The following is a 24,218-nucleotide window of genomic DNA, read 5'->3' as shown; positions in this document are numbered from 1 at the left end:
CCCTCCCCACAGGCCACACACCCATGCCAAACCTTTACAAACATCACTTTGGAGAATCCACACGGCAGCCCTACGGTAGATATGAGCACCATTTACAGATGAGGAAACTGAGTCACAGAGCCACTGGGCCAGGTTCACAGGGCTCAGTGATGGGTCCTCGTCCCTGCTCGGCATGGCCGAGGCCAAGCTCTCAGCCCCCAGCCCCCGCGCCCCGTGGCCTGCCTCCACCTGGACCCCGGCACTGCCCCGGGCGGTGATGAGACTGCGAATTCCCTGGAACCCACGCGCACCCGGCTGACCTTTCAAACAAACTCCGTGGTTTTCACGGGCCGCCCCGAGGGCAGCAAGCGGGGAGCCGGGCGGCCCAAGGCACAGCCCCCTGGGTGGTGGACACGGGGGCTCCTAGCCCTCTCCTCCTTGGCTCCGGAAGCAAAAGGGGGAACACAGAGCAACTCGGCAGACTCCCTCAGGCGGACACGGCCCTGAGGCTTTGCCGTGTGGACGTGGACGTGGGGGAGGAAACTGCAAGAGGCCTGAGGCCTCCGTGTCACCAGCAGACAGGACTGGCCCAGGGCCCCAGGGCTCCCGTGAGTGCCCAGAACAGGCCCTACCCAGGCAGGAGGCCCGAACCCTGGCCAGGCCCACGGAGGCTCTGTTTGGGAGCAGACTAACAAGGCGTAAAAGGCGTAAAAGGCGTAAAAGACATAATTTGTGGTCTGTCCTCCTGACCTTGATCAAACAGGTCGGGCATCGGGCCCCAAGGAATCACGGTTTGGGGACTTGAGCGTCGAGCATCGAGGCAAAGGCTAGCAGTTGGGAATGAAGAGGACTTTCTGGTGTTCGCTGGAACCAAGACGGCGGGAGGGAGAGGGGTGCACACCGCGCAAGGTGACGGCTTCGAGGAGGGACTGTCCCCTTCCCGGAAGCAGATGGGAAGCGAGTTTTCCCGGGGCAGGCCTAGGACTCCCAGGACCTTCGCAGTCCGTGGTTCCTGGTGCCGCCTGGGGTTCAACCTGCGGCTCCCGGTAAGATCCGCAGGGACCTGCGGCCTGCGACTGTGTACCTGACGGCTTTAACCTCACCTTTCGCCTTGTCAACCCCCTCTCCTGCCGCCGTTGGGAACACTAACGTGTCCACTGCCCTGCCACCCCCACCGTCAACCAGCTCCTTGGACCCCCGGACCCCGGAACAGCCAACGTTGACCCAGACCAGCGCCTGCAGATGATTCCCTCGCACACGCCCTTCTTTTCCCTGCGACAATCCATTCCCTTGAGTTCTTTCTCTTTTTAATCTTTTTAAGATTATGCATTTATTTATTTATTTAAGAAAAAGAGTGAGCAGGGAGGTGGGTGATGGAGGAGGAGCAAAGGCAGAGGGACAAGAAGGCTCCAGCCTGAGCGCGGAGCCGGAGGCGGGCTCCTTCCCAGGATCTGAGGTCCTGACCTGAGCTGGAATCAAGAGTCAGATGCTCTGCCAATGCCCACAGAGCCCCCCAGGCGCCCCTCCCTTGAGTTCTGCATCACCCCCGACTCCCTCTCCCTCCGGTGGGAAGTGTTCTTGGAGCTGGCGCCCACTTCTGAACGCCCAGCAGCAGGCGACAGGGTAACTCAGCCCCGTGGGTCCCCACTGCTGGGGACGTCATGCGTGCACGTTGTCTCATCTAACTCTCTCTGCGCCCCGCTTCTCTCCACACCCAGATGACAAACCAAAGGCTCCAGGAGCTCCTCGACTCAGTAGGTGGCAAAGCGGGGAAGGAGCTGGGGTTTGGGGTCCAGGGCAGGGACACGGCTCTCCCCCAGCTCCCTCTGGCCTTCCAGAGCCCACTGCTAAGTCGCCCACATTGCCGGGGGACCCTACTCCGTCTCCTCCCCTCTCCCACTCTCTGAAGCACAACCTGAGCCTCGGGAGAGCCTCTCCAGTCCCACAGAGACACGCGACAAGCTCAGAGAGCACCACCTCTACTGGACCCAAATGCAGGCCTCCCAGCTCCAGGGAACAAGGTGACGGAATGTCTTGCATCGGCACGGATGGTGGGACGCCTGGATTGCAGAGGTGGCATCGCGCCTCTCCTTCCCCAGGTTCTTCCAGAGAGAGGGTCAGTCTGGAAAGACGGTGCTGAGAGAGGTTGGAGCAACCGCTCTTGCAAAGGTCCCTTCAACCCAGGAAAGGGACCTTCCCCCTGCGCCGCTGGAGAAACACCCTACAGAGGCCATCTGCAAACTCCTTGTAGCCCCAGAGCCCCGTCTTCACGTGAAGCAGTGTCACACACCCCCCAATACACAAAATGCCTAAAAGCGGGGCCACCCTAGCTCTAGCAGGCATGGGGGCCAGAGCCAGTGTCCTCACTGCCCCCAGTGTTTGCTCCTGCCTTCACCCCCCGGGGCTTTGAAGGAGTCACTCTGCCTGTCTGGAATATGGGCACGATTTTCTCCTCTCACTCTGTGCCCTGATTCCCAAACTGCGCCTCTCCAAGTAGAGAGGTGCTTCCGACTAGGGGCAGGGCTGGGAGGGGAGCTCCAGGAGGGGTTGCTGGGCCTCCCTTGCGGGGGAAGGACCCACCACACGCCACCAGGACGCCACCCCAACTGACTGCCCTCATCCCATTGAGCTCAACAAACGCTTGGTCCCCGAGTTTCCCACCCCAACTCCCCTGAGAAAAGGTGAAGGAGCCTGGGCAGGGCTGGGGGGCAGGCTTCCTCCCCGGAGCAGGGGTGGGGGTGGAGGTAGCTGGTCTGGAGGGTGCTCTCACAGCCTCCTCCTGCCCCCGGGGGGGAGCAGGCAATGCCCCCAGCCCTCCGCCTCTGAGCCTTCCTGGGGCAGCTGCCCCCAGTAGGGTCCCCTTCACGTGCCATCTCACCCCAACTCAGCTCTAAAAATGGTTCTCTGGTTTTCAGCCTGGGAGCCTGCCCACAAATTAGTGTCTCCAACACGGCCTCTTGGGACATGACTTCAGGGAGGCCCCTGGGGGAGCCAGGAGGCCACAGCAGAGGGAGCTGGTGCCCGCACGGGCGCTTCTGGAGGAGCCCAGAGGGAGCAGGCTCCTCTCCCAGCTTCTGGGGTCCCCCCGGTGCGACAGCTGTGCTCTCCTTCCCGAGGCAGGGGGCCGGGCGGTCTGCACCCCCTGGGCACCCCCCCTCCCCTCCCCTCTGCCGGAATCAGTGGGCTTTGCACTCAGCCAGGTCCTGGGCACTGCCTGGTGGCCGGTGAGAAAGCAGCAGCAGGAGGAGGGCCAGCCAGCCCCGGGGGGGGGGGGGGTGCCCTCCAGCCCCAGGGTCCCGACGCCCACCTCTTGCCCGGCCTGCGCTCCCATGGGAGCCGCGGGGAGACCCAGGGCAGCCCAGCCCGCACCCCCGCCTGCCGCAGCCGCAGCTGCAGCCCGCGGGGAGCCGGGAGCCGGGAGCCCTCCCCGACGCCGGGGCCTCCATCACAGCCCAGCAGGTGCCCAAGCCCGGGAGCAGGGGCGGGAGGGCCGGGCGGTACTCACAGGTAAGCCGTCAGGGGGTCCAGGTCCCGGGGCACGGCAGACAGCCCGAGCTCCGAGCAGTCGGCCGACAGCATGATGCCGTCCTCCTGGCAGCGGCAGGGCGCCGGGCAGGCGGGCGCGGCGCGGGGCTGGGGGGCGCCCACCGGGGGGGAGGCGCACAGCGCGGCACACAGCCACAGCGCCCCAAGGCCGGCCGGGCTGCGCATCGCGGCGGCAGGCACCTGCGGCGGGCACCTGGCGGCGGGCACCTGGTGGAGGGCACCTGGCGGCGGGCACCTGGTGGCGGGCACCTGCGGTGGGCACCTGCGGCGGGCGGGCCGGGCCGTCAGCGAGGGGCAGGCATTGTTGAGTGATCTTCGCTGTTGAGCCGCACGGGCCGGGCCTGGCAGGGGAGGGAGACAGGGGAGGAGGAGTCAAGGAAACTTTCTGCGCTGTGGCTCGCTCCCCTTCCCTCCTTCCTTCCGAGCTGGCAGGAATTTCATCCAGGAAAGAAAAAAAAAAAAAAAAAGGCCCAGAAACCCTAAGAGCCACAGAGGCAGCACGCAGGGACCTGCACTTGCTCCTGTCCGGAAACCAGGTGGTGCCCAGGGCCCAGGCGCGCCCGGGACCCTGCCGCCCGCGGGGTCAGCCCCCAGTCCCGCGGGACCTGCAGGGCGCCCCCCCCAGCAGCCGTGAGGGCCCCGCGGCCGCCCCCCTCCACCGCCGGCTGCGGGAGTCCCCAGAGGGGAGTGAAGTGTCCAAGGTCACGTGGCTGAGGCCCAGCCCCGGGTGGGGGATTCGGGGTCTGTCCCTGTCACCGTGTGTCCTGCAGGGGGTCAGGCGGTGAGAGGCGCACCACGTGCAGGGGGGTGGCAGGCGACGAGGGTGGCCTGCCCCCAAGAAGACGGGACACGGAGGGTGCTGGCCGCGCCTGCTGGGGTCTGAGGCCCTGGAGCACCTCGGTGCGCCCCGGGGACCAGCTGCTTAGACCGACGGGGACCCAGCCGCCCCGCCCGGGCAGCCCCGGCCGCTCCCGAAGGTCGGCAGGCTGGCGCCACCTGCAGCCCGGCTGGGCAGCTGCAGCCCAAGGTCCTGCGGTCAGTCCCAGGGCCTGGGGGGCCGGTCCCCTCTCCTCAGTGCAGATGGGGCCGCCTGGGCCTCGGCCCGTGGCCTTCCACAGTGAGCCAAGGCCCGGCCGAGCTAGCACCTGCCCCGTCGGCCCTGGTCGGTCCCCCCAGGGGGCTCTGACCTCCCGTGCTCCCTCCAGAACCTGTACCCAAAGCCTGGAGGCCTCAGAGGCAGCGTGATTCCCCCCACCGACTCACATGGCAACCCCGCTCCCTGCTCCTGCCCCCCCACCCCCGGCCCAGGCCTCAGGGCTGCACAGCTGGGCCAAGATGCCCCCCACCCCCACCTGAGGCTCCACCTGGGGCCGGGCCCTGACACCGATGGAAGGCCAGAGACGGTCCTGGGTCCTGCCACCGGACAGACCCACGGATGCCTGCCAGCCCTGCTTCCGGCCTCACTCCTCCCGAGCGTGGCCCCATTCCACTGCTCCCGTGCGAGGGGCCAGGACTACAAAGACCACTGTTGAGGCCCATGTCAACCTCCACAGCCGCCCTCGTGGCGGGCTTGGGGCGCTCAGGGCTAGTGTCCAGCCAGCTGGACGGTCACCGTGGGGCTAACCTCTGGGACTCCCCATGAGCGTAGCTTAGAAGAGGACGTGACGTCCATTCCCCCTGGGGGTGCACCAAAGAAGGCTCCGAGGGGGCAGGGAGCCCCGCCTCTGTGCCCCTTCTCCAACCAGGCCTGAGAAAGGCCTCTCGGGCTGCGGCCCCTTGCTCTCTACCAGGAACGCGGGTTGGCCAGTGGGACCTCCGCCTTCCCTTCCCATTTGGGGACCTACCCGCCTTTCGGGCCTCCTGCTCTGATTTGCCCAGGCCCTCTCTGTGCCCCCACGCACCCCCAGGGCCCTGCGCAGGGACCACTGGTGTCCAGCATCAGGCGCCTGGCCATCCAAAATCGTGCAGCCGGGTCAGGGAGTCAGGCAGGAGTGCCGAGGCCGTGTCGTGTCACGCGGTGCGGGGTTCACTGACGTGTGTGCCACCGGCTGCTTTCTCCTGGGTCCTCACCCCCTCCTGTTTCCGGTTTCTCCTGGTTTTTCTCACCTCCCAAATTCCCTGCTGCTCTCCCTCCTCCCTCCCTCCCTCCTATGACGGAGGGCACGAGGTGGGGAGCCGAGGAGCAGAGAAGACTTGGCAGCTGTGCCCGAGGAGTAGCCTCCCACGAAGCGACAAAGCCCCTGGTCGCTCCTGTGTCCGGTGTGGTGTGGCTGCGGCGCCGGCAGCCCCGCCGGGGACCCCGGGGACACTGGCAGGTAGACATGGCTGGGGATGGCAAGAGAAGGGAAGAGGGTGGGGCAGAAGAACCCTGAGGAACTGGAGCTCTGAAGCTAGGGCCCCCAAGACATGAGAGACCTGAGTCTAAGACCACTGGAAAACTGGAAGATGGGGCGCTGGGGGCTGCTCCCCAGGAAAGCCATCAGCACGGGGGCCTGGGCCGGCCACCCCGGCCACACCCCACCCTGCTCAGGGCTGCCTGCCGACCAGGACCTTGCACCGCGCCCCATGTCCTGCATGTCCTGGAGGCCGCTTCTTTCCTCCCAGGAGGGTGGACGCACGAAACACATTCAGTCTCAGGCTCGACCACTCTCTTTATTCCTCACTTCAGGCCCTGCCCGGCACGGAGCCCGGTGTGCAGGCTGCCCTCCTGGGGAAGCCGGGCCCCGGAAGGCTTGCAGAGGCCGCCCATCCCCGCACGCCAGGCCCAGACCTCTGCTGCTCCCGCGCAGCACGGCGACCAGCGCCGATTCAAGGCAGCCCATCCAGGAGCGCGCTGTTCAGACAGTGATAGAGGTCCATGTACTGCTCCTGGGGGGGACGTGGGGTCAGGAGCTGCGCCTGCCTCCTAGAACCTTCCCTGCCACCTCCTCCCACCCCGTGCCCCTGCCCACCACCAAGCCCTGGTGGCCACTCACCAGCGTTGGGGTCATGAGGCCACAGGCCTGTGACTGCTGCAAGGCCACACTGAAAACGTACACGGTGCACTCCACGCCCGCCTGCTGCAGCAGCTGGTCCAGGGCCAGGAAAGTGCCCAGCTGGGCCACACCCCTGCTGCAATTGACCTCGAGTTGGATGGGGTGCCAGGGCGGGCGGGGCGCAGAAGGGCAGAGGAGGCTGGGGTACCCAGGTATATGGGGACACCGGGCACCTGGCGAGCCCGGGGGTGGGGGGGTAAATCCCTAAAAGATGTCATATGGCCGGAAGCCATCAGGGCAGAGCAAGGAGGAAGGTGGGAGCCCTGGGGGACCGTGTCCTTTTGCTCCATGACCCAAGCAGGGCTCAGTGGGCAGTGAGGGGTGCGGGCACCCACTCCCCCAGCCCTTGTCCAGCAGCACCTGCAGTGGCTGAGCAGGGTCCCCGGCTTCGTCCTGTCCCGAGAGCAGCACTGGCCCACGGCAGCCAGGAAGGGTAGCAGGGTGGTGGCGGGGAGCTCACGCCCCGGCTCCCAGCACGGGAACAGCAGTCTCTGCACCTGCCTCTCCTTCCCGCTCTCCCCCTGGGCGCAAAGACACTGCCGCTGGCGCAGGGAGGAGCAGAGGAACGTCGGGCCACACAGCCCCCGCCCCCACTCTGTGGCCCCAACACCTACGTGCATGACCCTCAGGAGGGTGCAGGGCCAGCCCGCCGTGACGCTCTCCGCCACCCACTGCACCGTCACTGTCTCTGTGACAATGGGCTGCGTCTCCGTGGGCCAGGACTGCTGTGAGCCGAACGTGGGGGCTGCTCAGGGGGCTCTCCAAGCCCATGCGGTCCCCTGCCCCGCCCCCATACCTGAGCCCTCCCACCCTCTGCCCCCCTCACCTGCTCCCAGGTGTCGGGCGGGCACAAGGAGACCAGCACATGGGCCCCGTGCTCCCACACCAGCTCCCAGAGCTCCTCGGGCCCCGCAGGGCCGGTCACCACAATGTGGTCGTGGCCAGAAGGGCCGCCCTGCAGAGCACAGCCTGTTGGCTCCCAGGAACTGAGGGTGCCCCCTGCCCGGCGCAGCTCCAGGGCCCCCAGAGCTCCTGCCCAAGAAGCTCCAATGATGGGGGGGGGGCCAAGGACAGGGCGGCATCTCACAGGGAAGAGCCAGGCTTCCAGCATCTTGCTAGTGAGGCTTTCCTTGGCCGCGGAAAACCGCAGGTGGGAACGGTCACCTGAGGGAACGCGAGGGGGTGAGGCTGTGGGAGCCGCGCCCAGGCCGGGTGCCCCCTCCAGGTTGGGTACCCCCCAGGCCTGCTGCCCCCCAGGCTGGGTGCCCCCCCAGGCCCACTGCCCCCCCAGCCCCACTGCCCCCACCAGCCTGCTGCCCCCCCAGGCCAGGTGACCCCCCCAGGTCCGCTGACCCCACCAGTGCAATGCCCTCATCAGCCCACTGCCCCCCCAAAGACTGGGTGCCCACCCAGGCCTGCTACCACCCTCAGGCCGAGTGCCCCCCCAGGCCCGCTGCCCCCCAGGCCCCCTGACCCCCTCGGGCGGCGCGGCGCTCACGCGGCACCGTGCTGTGCTGCTCGCGGCCGGCAGGGGGCGCGGGAGAGTCGGCGTCGTCCCGGAGGGCGCGCAGCAGGAGCTGGGGGCGCGGGCGGCCGTCAGCGGGGGCGGGGATCGGGATGGGGGCCCCGCCCCGCCCCGCCCCGGGGGCCCCGCCCCGCCCCGCCCCGCCCCGGGGGCCCCGCCCCGCGCGCACCCCGTACTCCCGCAGGAAGCCGGCGTTGGCGTGGGCGGCCCTCCGCGCGCAGGCCTCGGCCCAGCGGCTCACGGCGATGGGCTGCGACCCCGGGGCGCGGGCGGCGGGCGGCGCAATCGGGCCTCCGCGGCTCCCGCTCCCTGCACACCGCGGGGCGTCGGTGGGGGGAGGGCACGGCCGGCGCCCCCGCCCGCGGGACCCCGGGGCGGCCGCTCACTCGGACGGCTCCGGCGGCCCCTCCAGGGCCTTGGTCAGGAGGCAGCGGTGCAGGAACACGTACTGGCTCTGCAGGGGGGCGGGGGGCGGCCCTCAGGGGTGCGCCCCAGGGGAGGCCCCGCCCCCGCCCCCTCCGCGCCCCGCCCCCCCGCGCTCACCGGGGTCTGGATCCGGAGCGGCCCGTGCGGCCGCGGCGCGTACACCGCGTGGAACAGTCCGCCGCGCGCTCCTCCTGCAGCTGCTGGAGCAGCCGCCACAGGCCCCCCCCGCCCCACCTGCAGTGCACGAGCACCGGGCCGAGGCCCCGCGTGCCCGCGCCTGCTCCGGGCCAGCTGGACGAAGGCGAGCAGGGCGCTGGGGGCTCGGGGACGCCGTGGTCGGGCCACGTGGTGAACTGCAGCTGCGTCACCGTCCGCGGCTGCCGCTGGGCCCGCTGAGCGGGCGGCGGGGAGCAGGGGCCTGACCTGGGGCCGACCCGGGGCGCCGCTCGGCCCAGCCTCTTCCCCTCCTCCCCGCTCCCTCCAGGGGCGCACCGAAGCCCCAGGCCTCAGAGGCCCTGATCCCCCGCCCCCCGCCCTCCGCACCCCCAGGACTGGCGTCGAGCCCCGCTCCCCGCTCCCCGCTCCCCGCTCCCCGCTCCCCGCTCCTGCCCCGCCAGGCCTCGGGGCGCACGCACGGCTGGGCCAAGACGCCCCCACCCCGACCCGGGGCTCCACTTGGGGCCGGGCCCTGACGCCCTGAGCCGCCCAGGAAGGCCAGAGAAGGCCAGGACGGTCACCGCCCCCTGCGCAGGGGCGGCTCCCGCTGCATCCCCGCGGGGAGTCTGGCCTGGGGCGCGCACAGGGGCGAGGCGGGTCCCTGGCTCTCCTGCCCCGGTGAGCGGTTGTGAGGCCACAAGGGCTGCGGGGAAGCTGCCTCAGGGCTCTACCCTTGACCTGGATAAAACTAACGTCCCCGCGGTCCCCGTGCCCTCCCTGCCCGACTCCTCGGGGCGCAGCTGCAAGCGGGCAGATCTCGGAAGGCCCCAGGCCAGGGCACCCAGAGTGCCCCCCCCCCCCGCCTTCCCCTCCGGGCACGCACGTGCTGCAGCTGGAATTCCCGCTTGGTCCACTCGTCCTCGGGCTCCTCGGCCAGCAGGTGGACCGTGATGTGGCCGTGGGTGACGGGGGTCGAGCCCACGGGCCAGTAATGCTCACACAGCACCTAGGGCCAGGGGCACAGAGCAGAGGGGTGGCTGTGGGCCCACACCTGGTCACTGCCACCCTCCGGTTTACCGGGACCACCCTTCCCAGCCAGCTTTCAGGTCTCTGCCACCTGCTGAAGTCCTGCTCTTGGTACCAAGCCAGCTCCGCGCTGCCTCATCCAGAAGCCCCTCTCCTCCGCTGGCCCCGGCACCATCACCCCCACACCTGCCATATGACCCCTAGGGGTCCCAGGCAGCTGCTGGGCTTTTTTGCAAAACTGGGCGGTTCTATTTAGGGCTGCGTGGCCTCACCGCAGCGTGCCAGCTGGAGGACAGACCCAGCAGGGGCTCTCTCAGCCCAGGGCCCCGCATCGCACGGTGCACGGAGGAGACATCCCCAGGCTCGTTGGCGGACAGCGTGCAGAACGTCCTCTCTCTGCTGCCTGCCCCGTGGCCGGCCGTGCCCCGTTCTCCTAACCCCCTTGCCCCCCTCTGCCTACAGCGAGAGCACATGGACACACTGAGCAACAGCAGAGGTCAGAGGACACGGAGTCAACCTGGGAGCTTGAGTGCCGGTCCCTGCTCTGGTGGCCCTGGGGACCCCACCCGCCTCTGGGCCTCTCCTGCCTGACCGCCTTCCCAGACAGAGCTGCACGTGTGCCACCTGGTGGCCAAGCCGCAGGGCCCGCTCACCCGGCCGTTCTCCATGCCCACTGTCAGCATGACAATGACGTGGACCTGCTGCTCCCAACCAGCCGCCAGAAGTCCTCCACGGTCTTCCTGAGAGGCCCCTGGGTGGCAATAAACTCCTGCGGGTCGGTGTAGCCCTGTGGGCGGAAGACGGGGACATACTGATTGGGGACGCCTTGGTCCCCAGGCCCCACCGAGCACACGGCAGTAAACGTCCCTTGAACGACATACAGGAGTGAGGGTGCTGTGCCCACACTGTGCAAATGCAGGAGCACCAGGAGCTCAAGCCAGGAGGGTGGCTGCACAGACGCCACCACTGCCACGGCCGCCGCCCAGGCACGACCCTGGAGGGCCCAGAAACACCTCCGTGGGAATAACAAGGTCCTAACGTGCAGCATTCCCAGCGCAACTTCCTCACCAGCCCTTCTCAGTCCAAACTCCGTGTTTCTTCCGTCCTCAGAAACCTTCACCACACCCGGACCCTCCCACCCGTGTCCTCCGGCTGTCCTTTCCGCCCTATGCCCTTCCCCTCTTCCATCTCTTATCAGAACTCTGCGCATCCTTCAAGAGATTACGTCCTTCAAGAAGCCCTTCTTGATTTGCCAGGTAGGCTTTCTCTCTCCTTCTTCCACGCTCTGAGGATCACGCTTGTGCCCTTGGCATGGCGCTTGTCATGCTGAGTGGTACGTATGACACACACATGCGTGAACGCGTGGGCACACCCGTGCACACACGGCGGGCTCCCTCGAAGGCGAGGCTGCGGGTCAGCAGCGCCAGGGCCTGGCACACGGGAGGCCCTCCACGAAGGGCTCGGCCCCCAGGCACATACGCCCACAGACGGCCCCGCAGGTGGCCCTTACCGGGATGAAGCTGGCGTTGATGTAGTCGGAGTGGGGCTCTCCTTCCAGCTGGCTCAGCCTGACCTGGGAGTGGTCATCTGCGGGGGAAGCTGTGCACTCAGTGCCTGGGCCAGGCCAAGCCCCGCACCCCTGCCCAGCCCGGCGCCCGGCGCTCACAGGGCAGCACGTGCGGGTAACGGTTCTTGGTGGCATTGGCAGGGTGCTCGGCCTCCAGCCTGGGCTGCTCCTTGCCCACCTCCTTCAGCTCCTGCGGAGATCGGGGCAGCTGGGTGCTGAGGCCCACCCACCTCTCCCCGCGGCAGGGCCTCGGGGCCCCGGCTCTTCTCACCCGGAGCTCAGGGCCGCAGAGGCCTCACCTCGAACTCCTGAAAGAAAGCCTGGTGAGCGTGGGCGCTCTTGGCCTCGTAGCTCTGCCGGAAGCTCTGGATGGGGATGGGCCGGTGGGTCCGCCTGGCAGGAGAGGGAGGAGGTGGGTCTGGGGGGGCCGAGGGGCCCCGGGGAACAGCCCGCCCTGAGCTGGGGGACAGAGCACAGCCTCGGCCCTGGTCCCCCCCTCCCCCGTGCACCCATGGCCATGCCCAGCCCTGCAGGGTCACAGGGGCTCCCGGGGGTGCGGCCAAGGCGGGCAGCCGCGCTCACCGCAGGTTGTAAGGGGTCAGCTCTTGGGAAAACCGATTCTTGTCCGCCCTGTGGAGGATGAAGAGGCGGGTGGGAGGAGCCCGGCCGCGGCGGGGGGCCTCGCAGGGCGGCAGCCGTCCCCCCACTCACCTCCGGGCCTTTGCCCTCCACCAGCACAGCAGGCCCAGTGCAGTGGCGCCAAGGCAGCAGCCCGCCAGGAGGCCCACGGCCGCGGGCAGGGGCACAGCCACCCTGGAGACGCCGGCACGGGGCTCTATGGACGCAAACGGGGGCCGTCGGGCCGCATCCCTCCACCTGCAGTCGCTGTCCCCTGGGGCCGCACGGTCACCGCCCACCTCCGCAGCTCCAAATCCCAGCCCAAGGCCGGAGGCCGGCATTGGATGCCAGCAAGGTCGCCCCGCAGGGCACTCGGAGCCCCGGTCCCCGGCCTGCCTCCAGGGGACCCCAAACGCTCCCCCGACACCCCCAGGGCGGGCTGGGCCCTGGTGCCCTGGACCGTCTCCAACCACACCGTCCAGTCGGGCAGCTGCTAGCCGTGGGAGCCACTGGGTGCCTGAACTGGCCAATGCAGGAGGTAAGATTTGCTGTAAGGAGCTCAAAGAGGGGCGCCCGGGGGCTCCGGGGTCCGGCGTCTGCCTTCGGCCCAGTGCGTGACCCCAGGGTCCTGGAATCAAGTTCCGCACCGGGCTCCCTGCAGGGAGCCTACTTCTCCCTCTGCCTGGGTCTCTGCCCCTCTCTGTGTCTCTCAGGAATAAATAAAATCTTTAAAAAAATTTTTTTTTAAAAAAAGGATTTCAAAGACTTAGTAATACAAAAGAACGTAAAGTATCTCGTTAATAATTCTTAAGATTGGTCGCGTGTGGATATGACAGTGTGCTTACTATCTCAGTCTAATAAAACGTGAGAGAAATTCTTGTCGCCTGTTCACTTTCGCCCGTGGGCCGTAGCTCCCGAGGAACCTGAGGACCCTACGGTGCACGCTCGCGGCTTGCTCCTGCCTCCCTGGACGGTGCTGTTGCAGAGCCTCGGTGGCCCGGGAGCTGCGGCTTATTGCAGGGCCACGCAGGAAGGTAGGGCGATCGTGGAGGGACCAAGCACGAACCCCTCGGCCTCTGCCCGCCCAGGCCGCGCCTGGTGCCTGGAGCACCTGTGTCACTGGCCCTGGGTCTCCGTCTCCACGCTCCCTCCCTGGAGTCCAAGCTCAGTCCCTCCTGCTGCTGGTCGGGGCTGAGCCTCAGAAGGCAGGCGGGCAGTTGCAGCAGCACCCTTGCCCTCCCCGGGGCCCAGCCGGTGCCCACCTACCCGAGAAGGCGGAGAAGGAGATGATGGTGTCGGGAGGGCTGCGTCTGGTAAAGGCCACAACGCTGAACCTGCGGCAGCGACACCGGAGCCTCTGCTGGGGAGGGGCGGGGAGGAAGGCAAAGCCCCTTCCAAACCACGGGGTCCCGGGCGGTGGACACTCGAATAGTGACCGCCCCTCGCCTGTTAAGGGGCCACATGCCACGTACCCCTGACTGCACAACCGGCTGCCCCTAACTCCCCCCCAGCTCCTTGCCCTTCCGGACAGCAAGAGGCCCCCGAAGCAGGTGCCCACACGCCAAGGCAAGCTGAGACGGAGTCCGTCCCCACCCGCCCCGGCCTGGTGTTTTTCCCCCTCACAAAAGACCCACGTAGCAGACGGGCGCTCCCTGTTTGCCTCGCCCACCGGGAGGCTCAGTCAGTAACCCTGCGGACCTCACGGACCGGCAAATGCATCTGTGGAGCCGATGTGCCAACAGCCCGTACTCCCGGGAGACTCCCAACGGCTTCGCCCTCCCTCCGGTCTCAGCCCTCACCGGTACCAGGAACCTGGCTTGAGCTGCCCGTTGCATATTCCCCGGGTCCGGCCGCAGTCCTCTGTGCCCACAGGCACCATCCAGGACCTCGGCACGGCCCAGGGCCCCGGGTAGAAGGGGTTGGGGAGCAGGGTGGCCAGGTAGGAGTCCCGTCCTCCGTAGTAGTGGTCGTGCCACGTGTGGTTGAGGGCTTCCCGGGGTGGCCGACCCACTGCAGGGGAACAGGAAGGGCCAGTGCAGATCGGCGGGCGGGCTGCGGCCTCGCTGCCCCCGTTTCTCCCGCGGATGCCCAGCAGGCATCGCACCACATCAGCCCCGTCTTCGAGAATGTTCCTGCTGCAGCACTCACGCTAGCCTCAGACATCTCGTCCTGCCGGTCCAGCGTCTGCAGCCCCCTCGCCCATCCCACACCAGGCAGGAGCCAGGGTGACCCCGTCCCCTCCGTCCCGGGACTCACGTGACAGGTTGGTGGTAGCGATGATGCCGTACCACTGAATCTGCCCGTCGTCCTTGCCAAACATCCCCCGTGTGATGAGCACGCCCATCCCCGCCTCGGGCTCCAGCTGGGGGGCTGCAGCTAAGTCCGGGGGGTGCCAGCCTGGGGACGGACGGGGCAGAGCCTGGACCTAACCAGGAGCCAGCGGCCAAGGGCAGGTCACGTCCCTAGCACCTGTCATGATGCCTGGCAACCAGTGCCTGACGGGGACGAGGAAGGAAGAACTGGGACCCCCACCCCCGGGGCCAGGGTGCCGGGCACAGGCTCAACGGTGTGCTGTGTGCATCAGGGCCAAAGCAAAGCTTGGGGACACGGGGGAGCAACCCCCCAGTGGGCAGTGCTGGGGTAAGGGCAAGGGCGGCTCTGGAGGCCATGAAAGCGCTCACCCTCCGCAGAGGTGGTGCACAGCAGGGTGACCCCACGGCTCCGCAGACCGTTCCTGCCCAGCACAGTGAGGCCGAGGCGGTAGGACGTGGCAGGCAGCAGGCCGGGCAAGAGGAGAGCGTCCCAGGAGGTGCTGGCCTGGAAGACGAGGTGGGCGCGCCCCCCCCACGGCCAGCTGCTCCGCCACCACCACACAGCTGTCCACGTCCCCCGCGGGCACCGTCCAGGTCAGGGCCAGGCCAGTGGCCTCGGGCTGACACTGCACATCCTCCACGGGGCCGGGCTCTGCGGGAATCAGAGGTTCCTCGCTGTGTGGGTGTCAGGACACCCCAAGAGGCTGGCGCTGGGGCAAAGGGGTGGGGCGCTGGTCCCTCGGACACACGACACCCCCTCTGGCCCCGAGCGCCCCTCTGGAGGAGCACGGGCGGCAGGGGCAGGGAGGCGCCCAGCAGGGGCAGGGGCTCCGCGCGGTGCGGGCAGCGCTGTGGCTTGGCCTCGGGCCTGCCCCCGGGGCTCCTGCATCCCCCCCCCAACACACAGCCACGTACCCACAGGCAGCACCACCGGGTGGGTGGCTGCCCGCAGCGGCCCCGCCTGGCACAGCACTGACAGGGAGAGATTGCGTCCGGGGGTGAGGTCCCTGAGCACCAGGCGGGCCTGGCCGAGCACCAGGGGCTGCGCCCAGGGGAGGCACCCGGCCTCCGAGAGCTGGGCATGGAATGCCCCGTGCCCCAAGGGGCCGCTGGCCCAGGCCAGGGTGATTACGGCGCTGCCCGCCTGCATGGACACCAGCAGCTCGTTGGGCAGGAGCGGAGCTGCGGACGGAAGGGGAGCGGGTGAATGGGCACGGAAGGCCAGGGGGTACCGACCGGGCGGGGCGAGGCTGGAGGGGGCTGGGGGTGCACGGGGGCAGGGTTGGCAGGTGGAGCTAAGGAGGGGCCGGGGTCTGGGGTCTCTGCAGCCCCCACTCACAGGTCCAGCCTGAGGCAGTGGTGGCCGCCGAGAGGAGGGGCCCAGCCTGTGCGACGACCTCCACGTCGTACCGAGTGCCCGGGGTCAATGCCGAGAAGCTGGTGCCACCCACCCCCGCCACCAGGGTCCTGGAGCCCGCCAGGCCCCCCCCCAGGTACAGCGTCACCTGGTAGCCGTCGCGCGCCCCGGGCGCAGGGACCCAGGACGCCTGGAGCTCGGTGGGGCCCTCGGTGGTCACGTGCACCAGGGGAGGGGCGCGGGGGGCTGCGGGGAGAGCCAGGTATGGCAAGGCTGAGAGGAAGGGAGGTGTTAGGGGCCGAACTCTGCACCCCTGCAAATTCACCAAATTCACCCTGCCAGAGGGGGCGGTGGCCCGGGTGGGCCAGGGTCTTCCTGCAGGAGCAGCGGCAGCAGCGCACAAGCTCACCCAGCATTGCACTCACCAGTTACTCCCCCTCCACCCCCCACCATCCCTGTGGGAGGCAGGGGCTGCCCCCGGCTGCTCCCGACTTAAACCCACTGCCTCTTCCAGCCCCAGGCCCTGTAGGCCACTGCTTCTAAAGGCCCCCATGTGGGGCGCCTAGGGGGCTCAGGGCATGACCCCGGGGTCCCGGGATCAAGTCCTGCATCGGGCTCCCCGTAGGGAGCCTGCTTCTCCCTCTGCCTCGGTTTCTGCCTTCCTCTGTGTCTCTCAAGAATAAATAAAGTCTTTAGAAAATAATAATAAATAAAGGCCCCCACGTGACAGGCAGGTCCTTAAGGGCAGGCACTGTCTGGGGCCCCTTCACCCTCAGCTGGAGCCTGGGCCCTGGAGTCACAGAAGCCTGGCCCAGTCATTGAGTCAACATCTCCTTTGCAAATGGGGGAAACTGAGGCTCAGAGGCTCGCTCTGGAGACTGAGCCTCGGCTAGCACCCGGGTCTCCTGCCTGAAGCTCTTTCCAGCTTCCCCCGAGGCCTGCCTGAGGTCACGTGGTCCCTGGGAGGAAGGGGGTGCAGGGAGTCACCACACTGGAGAAGAACGAGCTGAGGGTGGGGGCAAGGACGAGCTGAGGGAGGCTCCAGCAAGAAGGGGGCACCCAGGCCAGTGTGACAGGGGCTTCCAAACCCGGCTCTAGGGCCCTGGAGGCTTCAGGGGAGCGGGAGAGGACCCACCGTGCGATGCTCAGCGAGCCCTGCCCGCCGTCCCCGCCAGCCCGGCACCTGCCCCGCGCCCCTGGACAGCAGCGAGCAGCAAGGAGCAGAGACTGGGTCACAGTGTTGGAAAGGGAACCCCGGCTCCCCACATAGGGCTAGGAGCCCAGGGCAAGTGAGGGGGCTTATCTGTGCCTTAGTTTCTCAAATGTGAAAGGGACAGAGCCGTAGAGTCCGCCTGCGAAGCTGGTTGTCTTGAGGAAATGGGAGACCACGGGGAGGCCTGAGCAGAGGACCCGTGAGCCTGAGCCACTGCGGCTATTACCCAGCCTGGGGGGCGGGGCGGGGGGTCAGGGGGTGTTGGAGCCTGGGTCCTGGCTGGGTCTCCCTGGCCACGCGAGAGCGGAGGGGGGCATGCCCTGGCTGCTGAATGAGAGCACCCCCCGGGGTCTGCCCACCTTCTGGGATGCCCCGGGGTGGGGGGCCCAGGTAGGGACGTGGGGACCCCGGTGCCTGGAGGTCCGGGAGCAACCCAGCCGCCGGCCTGCCCACAGATGGCAGAGTCGTCGCGGGGAACGCGTGGCCCGGGAACCCAAGCAGCACGGAGGCCGGGGAGGAAGGGTGTGCAGGGCACTCACGCGTCCAGCCCGTGGCGTTGGCGCTGCTGCTCTCGTCTGGGCCCCGCACGGTGACCAGCTGAACCAGAACCTCGGCGCCTGGGGGCAGCCGGGCCCAGGAGAAGTTCTGAGCCTCGGGGCCCAGAGTGTCCCTGCTTTCCAGAGTCAGGGGCCCCAGGCGGTAAAGCCGCAGCCGGAAGCCATCCCTGCCCCCGGGGGGGCCACTCCAGGAGGCGGTCAGGGTGGGGGGCCGGGTGGCCAGGCGCAGGCTCAGGTTGGCAGGAGGAGCAGGGACTGCAAGGTCAAGGTGGAGACACTCCTGGAGTGACCCACCTCCCCTGCCCCGTCACCGGCACCCTCCTCCCTTTTCAGGCCAACGTCCCGGGGGCTCCAGACACACTCCTCGTGTCTCCCAGGTGAGCCTCCTGCGGGGTGCCCGGGGCGCAGTCGTGTAAGCCTCGATTCCGGCTCAGGCCATGATCTCGGGGTTGAGAGCGGAACCCCGTGGAGGCCGCACGCTAAGCAGGGAGCCTGCTAGAGAGTCTCCCTGTCCTCTGCCCCTCCCCACCCCAAGTGCGCTGGCGTGTGCGCGCTCTCTCTCTCTCTGTCTCTGTCTCTATCTCTCTGTCTCTGTCTCTCTGTTTCTGTCTCTGTCTCTATCTCTGTCTCTGTCTCTGTTTCTGACTCTGTCTCTCTCTTTTTCTCTGTCTCTCTCTCTGTCTCTCTCTGTCTCAAATAAATCTTTGAAAAAGAAAAAAGAAAACCACTTGAACAACACAGTCCCTGCCCTGATGCTTGCCCCCCACCTCGTCCCCACGCTGCGGCTCCTTGAGGGTGTGAGGTCTGGTCACAGGGTCCCCGCAAAACCCAGCACCTACTTCTTAAGGCCCTCAGGGCCCTGTCTCCAGCTCACCTGCTGGCATTCACTCCCTGCAAGCTCCACCCTCCCCCTCTCTTCCCCCAGCCCCTTCCCTCTATCTCCCTCTCCCCCCACCCCAGGGTCTTGGCACGTGCTTAGCCTCTCCAGAAAGCTCTTCTCTGTCAGACTCAGACCCTAAGCTTCTCAGCTCACCCTCCTCCCTCTCCAGGAAGCCTTCCCTGACTCCCTACGCAGGTTGCCCTTCTATGAGTCCTAAAACATTAGACGGAACCTCATAAAATCCCCAATAGTCATCAGTTTTAACCTATAAGAACACAGCTGGCGGCTCCAAATCGATGCTGCGTATTCGCATCATGCGCTTACGTCTGTTGTGTGACGCGTAACAAATGTGCGCCTATGTATTCACATATCTCCTCTGTCTGCTGTCGTCTTCCTTCCTAGACCGTCCTGCTCGTGAGTCTTAGCCTCAGCACCTAACCCTAAACCTAAACAATGGGAAGCGCTCAATGGGAAGCGCTCATTAAATATCTGCTGAATAGGTGGACGGGTGGCTGGATGGCTGATCGGGTGGTAGGAGGCGGAGCATGCTTGCAAACAGATCCACGGCAGGCCCACCCTGATGCACACGCGACCCTCCGAGCCCAGAGAGGAAGCTGGGACCCCACGCCCACTGTCCTGTGCGGGCCCGGGGGCTGCGGCCCAGGACTCACGGGTGCAGGCGCGGGTCCTCTGGGTGCTGGAGCACAGGCTCCCTGCCCAGGTCCAGACGGACACGGTGTAGCAGGAGCCAGGCAGCAGGCCCCTCAGAGTCAGGCCCGAGCTCTCCGGCCCCACGTCCACCAGACCGCCCAGTGGTCTCTGGCTGCCCTCCTGATGCCAGGCAACCCTGTAGCCTTCCCGCAGCCCTGGGGCCGGGGCCCAGCCGATGGCCAGGTCAGAGGGGCTGCCCCTGCTGGTGACCTCCAGTGACCGCGGTGCCGGGGGCTCTGAAGGAGGGGCGGTTTGGTAAGGAGGGCATGGAGTGTGGCCCTGTGAGGCCGCTTCTCTCCTCCCCCGGTCACCCACCCCCAGCCGCAGGGTCCCACCCCGGGGTCAGGGGACACGGTGGCTGACGCTCACTCATGTGGTCTGTGAGATTCCGGGTAGTGTTTCTCAGAGACGAGGCGATGTCCACCCAGGAGTGGGCCCCAGGTACAGGCCCCCCGGAGGTGCCGAGCGCGGTGGCAGGTGGCACAGAGATGTTTCCAGGAAGGCCCGGGGCCCCCTCGGTGTAGAGCAGGGCCTGCCTGCTCGGCTCCGCAGGGGCCGCCAGCCCGTCCAGCGGCAGCTCGGACCCTTTGCTCTGCGCGGGCTGGGCCGCAGAGTCTGCAGAGGATGCAGCTTGTGGGGAGTGAGCACGCGGCTGCTTCTCCTCGCAGGTGCCCGGGCAGGTGCCCCCTCCCATTCCCGGCAGCCCAGACTCACCAGGCAGCCAGGCTCTGGCCCGGGCCCAGGCATCATAGGGCCCAGCCAGAGCCCCGAGCTCCAGAGTGTAGTGTCCAGGGGGCAGGGGCCCCGGGAACGTGGCGCGGAGGGCTCCCAGGCCCCGCGTGGTGTTCCTCTCCGCCGGCCCACTGAGCCTGAGCAGATAGCTGTCCCGGGCGCCGGGCCCCGCCCTCCAGCTTGCCCAGAGCACCGCGGGCCGGAGCAGGAGCACCAGGTCCAGAGGGGCAGAGGAATCTTGGGGGGACAGGGCGCAAATATGTGCAGAGCACCCACCCGGTGGGGGCGAGACAGCCTGCCCTCCCCGCGCCGTCCTCTCCCCATGCACCAGGCCGCGCGACTGCCAGAGGCGGGCACCACCACCCACCACCACCCGCCATTCGGGGTGAATTCTGGGATCCGGCTGTGACAGCGTAACAGGAGTAACAGCTCGCCGGTGACCGAGCGTGGCCACCCCAGCAGGTCCTAAGCACCCCCCACTGTGCTCGTGTGTACTCCCCTCAAGGCCACGAACTGAGTCATCACCGCCCCCTTTACCGAACCAGAAACAAACAGAGAAGGTAAGCGGTTTGCCCGGAGCCCCCTGGCCAGGAGGGGCACCCGTGACGTTTGGAACCCGCTCCACGGTGCGGTTGCTTCTCCCTCGACCAGGGCAAGACGGCGCTTCTCGCAGCAACATGGGGACTTCAGCCTGGGCTCCGCGGGCACCCAAGGCCACTCCCCAGCTGCTTGACCTTGGCCTGCTCTCCGAACCTCGGCTCCCTTCCCCCTACCACACACTGGGGGCGACAGGACCGCGTTGGCACCGTGGCTGGCACGGGGAGTGATGGTGATGTCACACCACCATGGTTCTTTAGGTGGCCCCCCACCAGGCAGCAAGGGAGGCTGCTCCCCGCCCAGCCTCACCCCTTCCCGCAGGGTCCCGAAGGGGCCCCCCCACGTATCCCACCCACTGGGCCAGAGAAGAGCTGGGAGCCTGTCCTGGTCCCCCTGCCCTCAGCACTCACAGGTCCACTCGGTGGCGTGGGGCCCCACTGCCCTCCACGGCCCGGCCACAGCGCAGAGCGTCAGCTCGTGGGGGTGCCCGGGGAGAGGTGAAGGAAGGTGTGGCTGGAGACCCCGCGTCCGACCACTGCAGTCAGGTTGGTGCCGCCCAAGAGGTCTGTGAGCACCAGGAGGAGCCCGGCGGCCCCAGCCGAGTGGTTCCAGGAGGCGTGCAGGGCACCGGTGCCCAGGGCACGCAGCAGCAGCTGGGGAGGGGACACGGGGGCTGGAAGAAGGTGGGGAGAGCAGAGTCAGGCCCCGAAGGGCCGTGGGGTGGGCGCCGGCACCAGCCCTGGCGGTAGGAGAGCGGAAGCCCGGCTCTGCTGGGCCAAGGCGGCCCGTGCGGCTCTGGCCTGTCCCGGCCGCTCCCAGACCGGCTGCCGTCTGGGCCTCGCCAAGCACCGGCCTTACCTGTCCACTGGCGGACGCTGCTCTTGCCCTGGGGGTCGCCGGCCCAGGTGGTGGCCTCCAGAACATACTCGCTGCCTGGCCAGAGGTCACTGAAAGTGTAGGACAGGGAGCCCCGTGGCACAGAGATGTTGCGCACCAGCGTCTGGGACTCCAGGTGGTAGAGGAGAAGGCAGCAGGCCCCCTGCTCCCCTGGGGCAGCAGCCCACGAGGCCTCGAGGCTGGACGGGCTCCCGGGGCTCCGGAGCTGCAGGTCGCGGACAGCGGCGGGGGCTGCGCAGAGGTGGGGAGAAGCGGCACGTCGGGACCAGAGGGGCTGCACCCCGGGGCCCCCGGGGCCTCTAGACGGGTTGCCGTCCCAGCATGGTCCTCGGAGAAGTTGCCCTCCTGGGCTCCCTGGTCCCTGGCCATCCCCCGGGACAGCCGCCTCCCGCTCTGCCCCAGCCCGCAGGCGACACGGCGGGGCTCCGTCCACAGGGCCGCAGGGCAGTCCCCGCCAGCAGGGAGCGACTTCCGGCCCGGGGCCCGGAGCGCAGGCTGCGTAGGTGCGGGCCCGGAGCGCTGCCCTTCTACAGCCCGGGGGACGCAAGTGGGTGAGGCCGAGGGCACGGCTGAACTTGTCTGGCCCCGGGGCTGCCCAGCTCAGAAAGAGGCTGGTCGGCCTCCCCTGGCCTCCCTCCAGGGAAAGGGGTGCATCCAGAGTCTCCCAATGCCCTCTCCTCTACAGGACGGAAGGCAGAAAAAAGGGCCGGAGCGGAGGCCAAAGCTGGCATGGAGAAATCGACCCTGCGCCCCCCGGACCTCCTGGACCCCCGCCCCGTGGAGACACCTACCTCCTCTCGGTGTGTCTGGGCTCCCAGCCGGGGCGTCTCCCTGCAGGAGGAGGGGGAGGAGATGGGCAGAGGCTGTGGGGTCTGGGCCTCCGTGAAAGGCAGTGGGCCACAGGGTCAGGATCAGTGAGAGGGCCGTCCTGGGCCTGGCACTGCCCCAGAGAGGCCCCAGAGCAGCCCCCCAGGCACAGCCAGGCTCGGAGGCAGCCGGGCACGGGGAGGCCATCTGGGGAGGGCGGCGGTGGGGCCCCGCAGACAGCCGGACAGGCCCTGGAGGAGGGAGCCCCCCGCCCCCCCCCCCCCCCCCCCGCCCCCAGGGCCCACCGCACCTTGGCCAGGAAACCGCAGAGCCAGAGCAAGGCTGCAAACAGGAGGGGGGACCTCATCCCGATGCTGTAAGGGAACGATGGAGGCAGCAGGGGTGGAGCCAGGCCCCCCAACCCTCCCCTTGCCGCCTGGTGGGCAGGGGTGGAAGCAGGGGCAGGCAGCAGGCGGCCCAAGAGCAAGGGGCTGTCTCTGGACGCAGACCCTAAGCCCTCGGCCGCTGCAAGTCTCCCCCAGCCCCCAGGGCCGGAGGGTGGAAGCCGATTGCACCTGTGAGGCTGCAGAGAAGCCCTCCTCTCCCTCCCCTGCCCCAGCACACCCCCCTCCGCCCTGCCCCTCCTCCAGCAGATAAGTCCCAGGGAGGCCTGGGAAAGTCCAGGACAAAGACAAGGGTGGCCTTGCCAGCGGGCACACAGGGCACACGCAGTGGCTCCCCACCCCCGGCCCCGAAGAAGAGTGTGGTTGTGCTATCAGCAGGCGGACACAGGGGCTCTGCGGCCAGCCGGGGAGGCGAGGGCTGGGGACGCGTGCACGGGTGGGGCTGAGGGGATGCGCCCGCTGGGAGCGCATCCCCCTCGGTGCCCCCACGTGGCTCCAGGCCTTCGTGGATGGGGTGGGGTGGGGTGTGTGTTGGGGGGACCCATTCTAAAGGCCGCGAGCCACCGCGATGACAGGTCTAGAAGAGCCCACCTGGCCCCTGGGACCCATCTGCTCCCACATCCTCACTGAGCTCCACGGAGGGGGACCCCGGCCCCAGATAGCAAATCCTGCTCCTAACCCCCAACTGGGGTCCTCTCAGCCTGGAGCTCTCTGAGGAGCTACCTAAGTCTTGCGGTGGTGGCTTCCCGTCCGCACCTCCCCTACCTAGGTCAGCGGTGCCCACCTATCCCCCTGCACCCCCCGCCCCCACCAGGCTGCAAGCAGGTTAAGCGCAGGGGAGCCTCCCCGAGGCCTGGCCTAGAAGCGGGTCAGCTTCACCCCGGCCTAGAGCCAGCTCCTCACCTGGAGGCCCGCACCCTGTGTCCCTACCCCGACAGAAGGGCGGGAGCAGGAGGGAAAGCAAGGGCTCGGGCCCTGGGGAAGGAGCCCGGGACTCCCGCCCCCTCAGGAAGTGGCGAGGGGCAGGTGCAGAAAGCAGGCGGGATAGAAGCTGAACTCCGGGGGCCCGCAGGAGGACGCCCAGAGCCTGGCCGACGCCCTTCCCCCTCCGCACCCGGCCCCCACCCGGCCCCCACCTCAGAGCCAGCCACCTACCCGGCCTCGGGATAGGGGCCTGCAAACGGCACTGCACACTCATCAGGTTTTCCAGGCTGCGTGCGTGTGTACATGCACACGTGTGTTTTTTCAGCGGGGAGCAGGGGGTCAGAGAGCAGCCGGGGAGAGGCCCCAGTGTGGCCAGGAGGTGGGGAGCCTCCTCCCCGTGCCGCCAGCCCCGCCCCCCGCGCCTGGGGTACCCCCTCCGCTCTTTCTAGCACAGTCTCCAGAAGCAGCAGCAAAGAGGAGACGCGGGGTGGAGACATCCTGATTCAGAACCTCCACAGAGATGCGGCCACACAGGGTATAGGTGGGGGGGCGGGTCTCACGCTGCCCGCGAGCTCCCGTGGGGGGCCCGGGGGGCAGCACAGATGCCCCAGCTGGTGCTGCGGACAGTCCCGGGGAAGCAGGACCACACCTGGCCACAGGAGCACGCCTGCACCTGCCAGCTGCCTGCCCGCCCGGCAGAGGGAGGAGGGGCCCAGAGCGGGTGGACATAACCCACAGACAGGTCAGCCGCCCCAGCCCAGGCTCCCCATTCAGCAAAAAAAAAAAAAAAGTACCACAAGGGCTGTCTCCTGCGCGGCAACCACTCCCACGGACAAACCCACATCCTCTCCCTAGAGAAGCCCCGGGGTCCTCCTGAGTCTCAGAGCACCTACCGATCCCTTCTGGAGAGGGCAGGGCACCCCGATTCCCAAATGCCAGCCAGCAGTGT

At 68.0% G+C, this 24,218-nt stretch overlaps 2 protein-coding genes across 2 annotated transcripts in view; both read right to left on the bottom strand.

Moving 5' to 3' along the window:
* LGR6 (leucine rich repeat containing G protein-coupled receptor 6) overlaps positions 1-6,009 on the bottom strand; it is a 104,797-nt gene extending 98,788 nt beyond the window's left edge. Inside the window, exons 1-2 of the mRNA XM_077902475.1 lie at positions 5,427-6,009; positions 3,485-3,866 (exon numbers count right to left, since the gene is read on the bottom strand). Coding sequence (XP_077758601.1) covers positions 3,485-3,690 — 206 coding nt within the window. The 5' untranslated portion in view covers positions 3,691-3,866; positions 5,427-6,009. The remainder of the gene's footprint in view (positions 1-3,484; positions 3,867-5,426) is intronic.
* A 149-nt stretch (positions 6,010-6,158) lies between these two features.
* Positions 6,159-23,766, bottom strand: LOC144316581 (receptor-type tyrosine-protein phosphatase V-like). Its single transcript, XM_077902582.1, is given in 35 exon segments — positions 6,159-6,393; positions 6,501-6,636; positions 6,921-7,081; positions 7,175-7,285; positions 7,387-7,515; positions 7,648-7,724; positions 8,255-8,537; positions 8,628-8,787; positions 8,789-8,831; positions 8,834-8,903; positions 9,551-9,673; positions 10,347-10,405; positions 10,408-10,480; positions 11,204-11,280; positions 11,360-11,450; positions 11,560-11,653; positions 11,843-11,890; positions 11,972-12,095; positions 13,145-13,212; positions 13,678-13,888; positions 14,135-14,275; positions 14,560-14,713; positions 14,715-14,842; positions 15,106-15,372; positions 15,530-15,793; positions 17,300-17,572; positions 18,869-19,144; positions 19,278-19,523; positions 19,623-19,877; positions 20,648-20,716; positions 20,719-20,910; positions 21,096-21,339; positions 21,926-21,965; positions 22,247-22,315; positions 23,501-23,766. Coding segments are annotated over 35 exon segments (5,082 nt in total). The 3' UTR covers positions 6,159-6,333.
* Positions 23,767-24,218: the final 452 nt, after the last annotated feature.

Source organism: Canis aureus, chromosome 6, assembly GCF_053574225.1.
Source record: "Canis aureus isolate CA01 chromosome 6, VMU_Caureus_v.1.0, whole genome shotgun sequence".
NCBI classification, from domain to species: domain Eukaryota; kingdom Metazoa; phylum Chordata; class Mammalia; order Carnivora; family Canidae; genus Canis; species Canis aureus.
This window is presented reverse-complemented; position numbering and strand designations above follow the sequence as displayed.